At 38.1% G+C, this 8,243-nt stretch overlaps 1 protein-coding gene across 1 annotated transcript in view; it reads right to left on the bottom strand.

Moving 5' to 3' along the window:
• Nucleotides 1-78: 78 nt before the first annotated feature.
• Nucleotides 79-8,243, bottom strand: part of CZH5orf51 (chromosome Z C5orf51 homolog) — a gene marked incomplete at its 5' end in the record, with an annotated part of 10,115 nt that continues 1,950 nt past the window's right edge. Inside the window, one exon of the mRNA XM_019610178.1 lies at nt 79-420. Coding sequence (XP_019465723.1) covers nt 79-420 — 342 coding nt within the window. The remainder of the gene's footprint in view (nt 421-8,243) is intronic.

Here is an 8,243-nt window from a genome sequence, read left to right as displayed (position 1 = left end):
CGGCCCAGCGCCTCCAGCCGCTGCCCCAGCGCGGACATCGCGCTCCCCGCCTCGGCCATCGCCCGCCGCCCGTACACGTCACCGCGCTCGGCACCGCGAGACGCTAAAGCTACAGAGCGCCGCCATAAGCGCAGCGGCAGCGCCGTGCGCACGCGCGGCAGCTCCGGCGGACCGCGCCTTCTCTCGGGGGCTGTGGGGGACGGAGACACGGGGTGGCGCTACACCCTTTCCCGCCGTTACGTACGTTAAGGCGGCGCATCCTTTCTGCCTGGCAATCTCCTTCCAAGCTGCGTGACGCTCGTGCCGATAGTTCTTATCTCCCACTGCTGTACCTCCAAAGCGTGGCTGCACTTCACTGCCGTGTCTGTAACAGGTAGAGCACCGCTGTTTGCGTACAGGCATGGATGCTTTTGCTGTTGCCTGCGTTATATGCCATACTGAAGTGCTGTCAAACAGATCAAACACAATGCAAAAGTAAAACCAAAAGGAAAAAAAAAATTAAAAAAATTGAGATGAAATGTCTTAGTGTTTTTCTGTATCCTGTTATTTACTCTTGCACAGTCCATACCCAAATACATATTTTCATCTAAAGAACATCTGCCTTAACACTGAAAGTACTGAGGTAAATAACTGCATTAGAGGAGATAGGGCTTCATGCTTTAAATGAAATGCAGTAGTTTCCACACTGTCAGTTTTGGGACTGAGAAATGGCTTTGTGTTGGTAAGTTACCTTCAGGTTCTTCAGATTACTTCTTGCTTAGTCCTGCTATAATTCTCATTTCAACATCCAGCTATGACTTACGTTGCTCTCTTATTGACTTTCTTTGTTGGCAAATGAGCCTTTAATAGGGAAGGAGATGTCATCTAATCTTTCAAGATATCACTTTTGGAGAAGCAAACAAACAAATGGCTGTGTGTTGACTTAATTGACAAAGGAAGTAGTATTGTTCCTCTGCCTGTACTCAGGCACTGCAGCTTATTTTACAAGTATCTGTTCCAAAACTAAAGGTATATGATTTTGTCCAGAAACTGTTATCCACCGTTTCTTTAAATATGCTGTGAAATCTGTTTTTGTCCTTTCTTACCAGTGGCTTGACTGAAAAAGATGTGTTTCTGTTAAATAGCAATCTGGCAAAACAGAAACTGCTACAAACTGAGAGAAGAAAAAATGCCTTCTCCAAACTTTATTCCCTATGGCAGGACACCCCCAAGCTGTGTGTTGAAGCTCATAGAGCTATGGTGCTAGTATTCCCCATGCACCTTGCAGAGCACTTTGTTCAAAAGACGGATAAAAGAATAGATGTCTGATTATTTGAGAGACAATTATCTCAATTTGCTTTATGTTTTGGTTTTGCCTAGAACTTTAGATAAAAGCCCTGACAAATACTGGCAATCTTTGAAGACAGTGTCTTGATTTGGGGTTTTCTACTTCTTCCCCTTCTTTTCAGGGTTGGAAAATAGTAAAATTTAGTTTCTCCAAGTTTTCCACAAAGTAAGTTGCATCCTTTCATTTTTTTTTCTCTATATTCAAGAAAAATATTATTTCTAGGTGGCTCCCAACATAAATCTTATTGAAGCAAAAAGCCTTTTCTCTATAGAGTTGTTTTAGAGAATTGTTATAGTGTGGTAAAAGAAGTTTCAAGTAAATGGGTTTATTTATGTAGTATTTGTGATAATTTGCTTCCTAGTGCTTCCTAATTTGGAAGATGCTGTTACTAATAAGATGCTGGCTATTTAAAAACTGGCTCTGTTCTTACACTGGTGGAAGCACAACAGGAAAAGCTTCACAGTATGTAAGCAGTTGTGGCTGATGCCACATACATAAGTAATAATTACAGCTATCATTTTTGTCTCAGAAATTTGTAGTTCCAAAATATTCAGTAGGCTCTGTTTTCATTGGGCATGCATTTTTTCTCATATTTATCTGCTACAAATTCTACTGCTTTTTTTTTCCTTCCAAACCAGTACTAATACTCTTTAGTCCTTCTGAAATTTGTAAATGCGCATGCTGTTAGAGAAACAGACTGGTTGTAACTGATTACCAGTAAAGAATTATTTTTGTCCTGTTGTTTTCTGGTAATATTGGTTAACTATCCTGATAAACATAACCGGGAAAGTGGGCTAGCCTGAGATCTTTGAATACCTGAAATCTATGAATATATCAGAAAAACTATTGTCTTGAATGTGTGTAATCTATGTTGCTTTAGAAGTGGTGACCTCTTTTATTTCTGAAAGCTAAAGAAATTAGAGATAAGTATGTGATTCCTCTGTATACTTAGTATTACCCTCACTAATTTTTAAAAAGAGGGACTGGAAAACCATGTAGTAAGAAAATATTTCTTTTCATTTAAAAGTACAAAAGTGTCCAGGTAAAATAATTTGCACAGCAATGAATTTTACACTTTTATCATTACAAGCAGTCTCAAGAACTTTGAAGTTTTCCAGGCTGTGCAAATTTTCTTGAGCTATGACAGACTGGGTGATAAAGAAGTCATATTGATTTTTGGTGAAAATATGTGTACTTTGATTGTATATTTTAATAGTAGCTAGTGATGCCACTGAATGGTCTGTTTTGGTCAAAAACTGACTCTTCATCAAAATATACTAAACATTATCCTTTATCAGCAATTCCTAACAGTTTAAAAGTCCATGGTCAAAATTTGGCTTTGAAATGAACAGCAAATACATTAAAACATATATACTGATTTCAGTTTAGAGCAGCATGCTTTGAGTTCTGTAGTATCTCGGAAAGTTTGTAGTGCAGTAGCTTGTAAGTATCTAGGAGTGACAGTAAATTACTATGATTTCCATGAGTAGTACGCATTCATGTGCCTATCCAAAATCAATATATTTCAGATCCATTGAAATAAACACCCAGTTTTACTACAAATAATACGCCAGATTTTTGTAATACTTGTAAGGTAGTTTGTAAGCTGTCTCTGATTTAAATATAATAACAATAACTGAGAAAAATATGAGTTGATTTAGTAAAGGCTGGATAGGCTATGAGCTTCTATTAGACTTAAACTGTATTTGATTTCTGATGAATTACTAAAGTTCGGTGTATATTTGTAAAGTGTTGGGTAGGAATGGCTAAGTTTCATGAGGAAATCAGTGAGAAATGACTCACCTTTGGGCTTTAATTACTTAATTAATTAATTTCAATTAAAAAGATTGCACACTTCTAAAATGTGCAAAACTGTAATGACCTAAATTAGAGGCAAATACAATTTCACTGTTGTTAGTGTGAGTTCAGAATTTGTGTGTGAACCTGCTATTAGGCTAGTTTATCTGCCTTCTGAAGGACAATGTTCTCGTAAGTTGTATCTCTAAGAATTGATATGGGTTTAAATAGTAAAAGTTTGCTCTAAATACGTTACTTTAGTTCAGTCTTGGATTGTTTTGCACCATCTGACAATGTTTAGAGAGTAAAGAGGCAAGTGGATGTGTCAGTTTCTCAATCTGTTTTTTGGCTCACATAGACAAAGCTGCCTCGGTAAAGATTGTATTGTTGCAGTCTAGCTTACATGTCGGAATTCCAGCTCTGCTAGCTGAAGGTGTATACATTTTGCTTACATAAATTGTTGAGAGAAATTGATTTTATGGAAGTGCACTGTATGCATAGAATATGTGGTCCTTTGCATGTCTTTCATCCCTGTATTTGAAAAAAATAGTTATACACTTTAAAATAAGCAAAAGTATTTTGCATTATGCACAGAAACTATTATGTGTATTTATAGTATGTGAGCTTCATGACTTTGCTGTATCTAATAATATCTGTAAGAAAGATGGTCAGTATCATGGTATCACTTTTCAGATGCCTCTCTGAATAACAGAGAGACATGCTCTTCCTCATTAGAATTACTGCAGAAGGGTGCAAAACTGGAATTCAATCCGAACTGTGCTAAGAAAATAGAGCTTTCCTTCACCTTGTGGAATTAAGTTCTGTGAAAATGATCTCTTGAGTTCAGCATCACAGTGTCACAATGTCATGTCATCTATTAAGGAAGCATTAAATTAAGTTGTTCAACTTAATAAGGCTATGTGTTCATTCTAAAATACATTTAAGTCAGCATATTTGATATTTATAATGCCAAATGTGAAATTGTTCAACAGATGCAAAATAATAATTCTGGAGATGCATGTGAACTCTAGGTGGCTATGTTTTTGTTTCTCCAACCTTGCTTGACTGTTTTCTGTTTTACTTGCTTCTAGTATGTTCATATTTCAGATAGTGTTTTGATGAAATAAAGCCCATCTTCACTGTTTTAACAAGGTCATCTGTATGTGGGACAACGTGGTACCTGACTGGTATTTATGCAAGTTCAGAAAATATGATTTAGCAGTGATTATTGGTTATTAGGAAGTGGCATGCTGAACTTTGAAGTTGGAACTGCTTTATGACTATAAAGAGGAAAGGAACCTGGAGGTGTTGGTTGATGCTTGGCTGAACATGAGCCAACAGGGCCAACGGCATCCTGGCCTATATTAGAAATAGTGTGGCCAGCAGGAGCAGGGAGGTAGTCATCCCTCTGGGCTCAGCACTGGTGAGGCCGCACCTCAAGTACTGTGTTCAGTTTTGGGCCCTTCTCTACAAGAAAGATGTTGAGGCCCTGGAACGTGTCCAGAGAAGGGCAATGAAACTGAAATCTTGTGAGGGGCAGCTGAGGGAGCTGGGATTGTTTAGTCTGGAGAAGAGGAGGCTCAGAGAAGACCTCATTGCATTCTGTGACTTCCTGAAGGGAAGTTGTGATAAGGAGGGGTTTGGCCTCTTCTCCCAGGCTACAAACTGGACCCAAGGAAATGGTCACAAATTGTACCAGAGGAGATTTAGGTTAGACATGAGGAAAAACTTTTTCTCTGAGAGTGGTCAGGCACTGCAATGGCTGCCCAGGGAGGTGGTGGAGTCGCCGTCCCTGGCAGTGTTCAAGAGGCGTCTGGATGAGGAGCTGCGAGATATGGTTTAGTGCTTGTGGTAGCAGTGGAAATGAGAAGATGGTCGGACTACATGATCTTATAGGTAGTTTCCAACCTCGTGATTCTATGATTCTATGGTTTTTCTAAAATCATCTTCCTGGAAATAGGGTATATTAAAGCCTGACATAGCGATGCTGCTGAAGAGTTTAAGTAGATTTTTAAACAGCAAATGTGAAGTGTACAATAATCTATAATGCAGTGAAACAGTTTTCTGTCAACAGGCAAAGAAACCTGGATTTTTCTATTTTATGGTTAATGGTCAAGAACTTTGTGTACTGTGAACAGCTTTGTCACTCTTCTGCCTGGCACATGTAATTTATGGGTTCCTGTGTGTTAGTCTGGGAGAACTTGCTTATAGTAAACATCACCTGAGTCTCCAAATGTTACAGATTACTGTGTTTGTAATTTCGTATATTATTTCACAGTTGACTTTTAGTCATTTGATTAGAAAAAGACCTTAACTGCACATTCCCACAACTCAATTGCATTAATTTCAGAATTGCAAAATTGTTTGGTGTATGACGTTGGCTTGTTTATCTGACTGAATACTGCCTTTTCTTTTTACGCTGACCGAGCATCTAGCTGATCTGGGTGACCATAAGCTGCATGGCAATCTAGACAATTTTTCCCCAGTTTGAAACAGTAAGTTCTTGAGACTGTAATGTGTAACTTACCATAGAGAACTTTCATCTAATTTGTAGTAAGGTTTTTTTTACATTATAAAGAGTTTTATGTTGCTAATTTCCTTGGATCAAAGCAAATTAATTCTACTAAGGGGATTTTGTGTTTATCTGTGTGGCAGTATAATAGCTGAGAGTCAAGAGAATTAGTTTATGGAATTTGGGAATATGAGAATCTGAGACACTTTTGCCATTAGTAATTAGTCCAAATGCAGTCCATGAGGTTACTATAGTTACTTAAATACCTCTGTACTAAATTTGCTGCAGATGTAGTTCCTAATTAAGGCCTGCTAGTTTTAAGTGAGGATGTCCATGATATCTGGAGGAATATAAATGTCAAGCTGTGTGCCCTATCTGAGAGTTCAGCGGGATGTAAGGCATCTCTACAGTGCTCAATCTACTCTGGGACTTAACTGGGCATGTTTCATGGTATACCAATGATCTTAAATGACTGTATTTGCTAAAGCTGCACAAAGCTCCCAAAACAGAGTCTGTGAACTGTTAGAATATGTTTTCAAACTGGCTGCTGGGAAAAAATAATAATAATAATAATAATTCTGGATCTTTGAAGAGCTGTTTGGAGCTGGTGAAATTGTGAATAAGAGGCCCAAGAGCTTCACAACAAATAGATGTATGTTCATTAATGCAGGGAACTCAATTGCAATGTAGGCTTACCAGCCATCTAGCATCTTTTATGTGTGCATTTGTAGAGCCAGATCAAAAATATTGTATTTTACCAAAATCAAGAGAGCTAAAAGAAATCTTCAAATTCTAAGAGTAACCAGTCCTTCTAAAAATTGGATAAATGAATATTTCTTAATAAAAAATTCAGATTTTGTCCTATATCTTATGTGAAAGCTTAGTTATCTGCATAAGTAATTCTTCTGTTCATTTGATTGATACTGAGAAATGAAATGTGAAACAAAATGACTCTTGCATTTTCCTAATATACATGTAGGGTTCAGATCTTGCTTCCAGTTCAGAATACTGACCCAGTATTGGTGGACAGGCCCACTGCAGAAGGAAGTTCTGAACTCAAGACAGTTTTTTCTCCAGCAGCTGAACTGAGCAAAGCAATTCAGATAAGAATTGATTGGCACCCAAATTTGTTAGAGCATGCAGGAAACTGGCTCCCTACAGACTAGATGATCAAATAATCACATGGATTTGTGTTTCATGTGTGGATCTGCATGCCAGACTCTTGTCACCAAGAACTAAGCACCACACCCATGAAATAGATGGCAAAGTCCAAGTTTCACCTGTAACTCATTTCCTCCTTGAAACTGGTAGACAAGGCTCATGTTTTTCTTCGTTTCCAGCTCCAATATCTGTCCTATAGTCTCATTGTGCAGAACTAGCTGCAGTGAGTTATGGGACGTATGATTTGTTTACTGCATACAATTTCTGCAGAAGTGGCTCTGTGTTACCGTGTTAATGTTTTGTATTTCTTTCTGTCAGTTACATTTCAAATACAAGGAACAAGATTTCTTCACTAGTAGTTTTTTTAAAGGCTGCCTGGAGCCTGCTTTAAACTAAGTTGTGTGTTCTGATGAGGTTTGTTTGAACATACCGCGTGTAATGTTACATTGCAGAATCTGGAAAAGCCTGTTACAGCAGTGCTAACCAACATGAACTGACATGCAGTGTGACAGATGCGCAGGATTCCTGTTTCCAGTTTGTTTCTGCAGCCCCTTGTGTTATGTTTATGTTTAATCTTCAACAATGGTAGATTGTAAAATAACCTCATTCTTGCAAAAGAAATCCTGACAAAAAGAAGGAGTAAGAGATTAGTAATATTACTGAATTAGAATTTAAACCAGCTTCCAATATACTAACATACATCATCTCCACAGCTAATGTCTGCAAATATCTGCTGAATGGGCTTTTTTTTTTTTTTTTCCTTCTCATTCCTCCAGTAAAGGAAAGATAAATCACTTATCTCTTTTCCAGAGCTAGTAGGTATGCTATCTGTCACAGCTGAAGATTATTACACTTAACTAATCTAGACAGTATTGATAACAGTTACTAAATATGTGTTATTATAACATGAATAGAGGTGCCAAGAATCATGTTGAATAAAATACTTTTGTGATCTTTTTTTAAAATAAAAATTACTTAATCTAAGTACTGTATAATTATAACTTTATAAATACTCTGGTTTTGAATGGAGTCTAGCATCTACAGTAGTCAGAAAGTTTGAAGTTTTTGTTTTTAAGAACTGCCCAACATTACAGCATGGAGCTGTGTCAGAGGAGGATCAGGTCGGGGATTGAGAAAATATTCTTCACCACAGTGTTTCTGGAACAGACTCCCCAGGGCAGTGGTCATGGCCCCAAGCTGCTGTAGTTCAAGGAGCATTTGCATAATGCTCCTAGTCATACGGTTTGGATTTTTGGTGGTCCTGTGTGGTTGGGAGTTGGACTCGATCTTTGTGAGTCCCTTCCAACTTGAGATATTCTGTGATTCTATGACATGATGCATGATGCATACTGGGTCTGTTTAGCCTTGAGAAAAGAAGACTGAGAGGGGACCTGATCCAGGTTTATAAAATCTGAGGTGTGGCGGCCATAGTGGTGAGGCCAGTCT

Source organism: Meleagris gallopavo, chromosome Z (assembly GCF_000146605.3).
Source record: "Meleagris gallopavo isolate NT-WF06-2002-E0010 breed Aviagen turkey brand Nicholas breeding stock chromosome Z, Turkey_5.1, whole genome shotgun sequence".
Classification (NCBI taxonomy): domain Eukaryota; kingdom Metazoa; phylum Chordata; class Aves; order Galliformes; family Phasianidae; genus Meleagris; species Meleagris gallopavo.
Note: the sequence above shows the minus strand (reverse complement) of the source record. Positions and strands in the feature narration are given on the sequence as shown.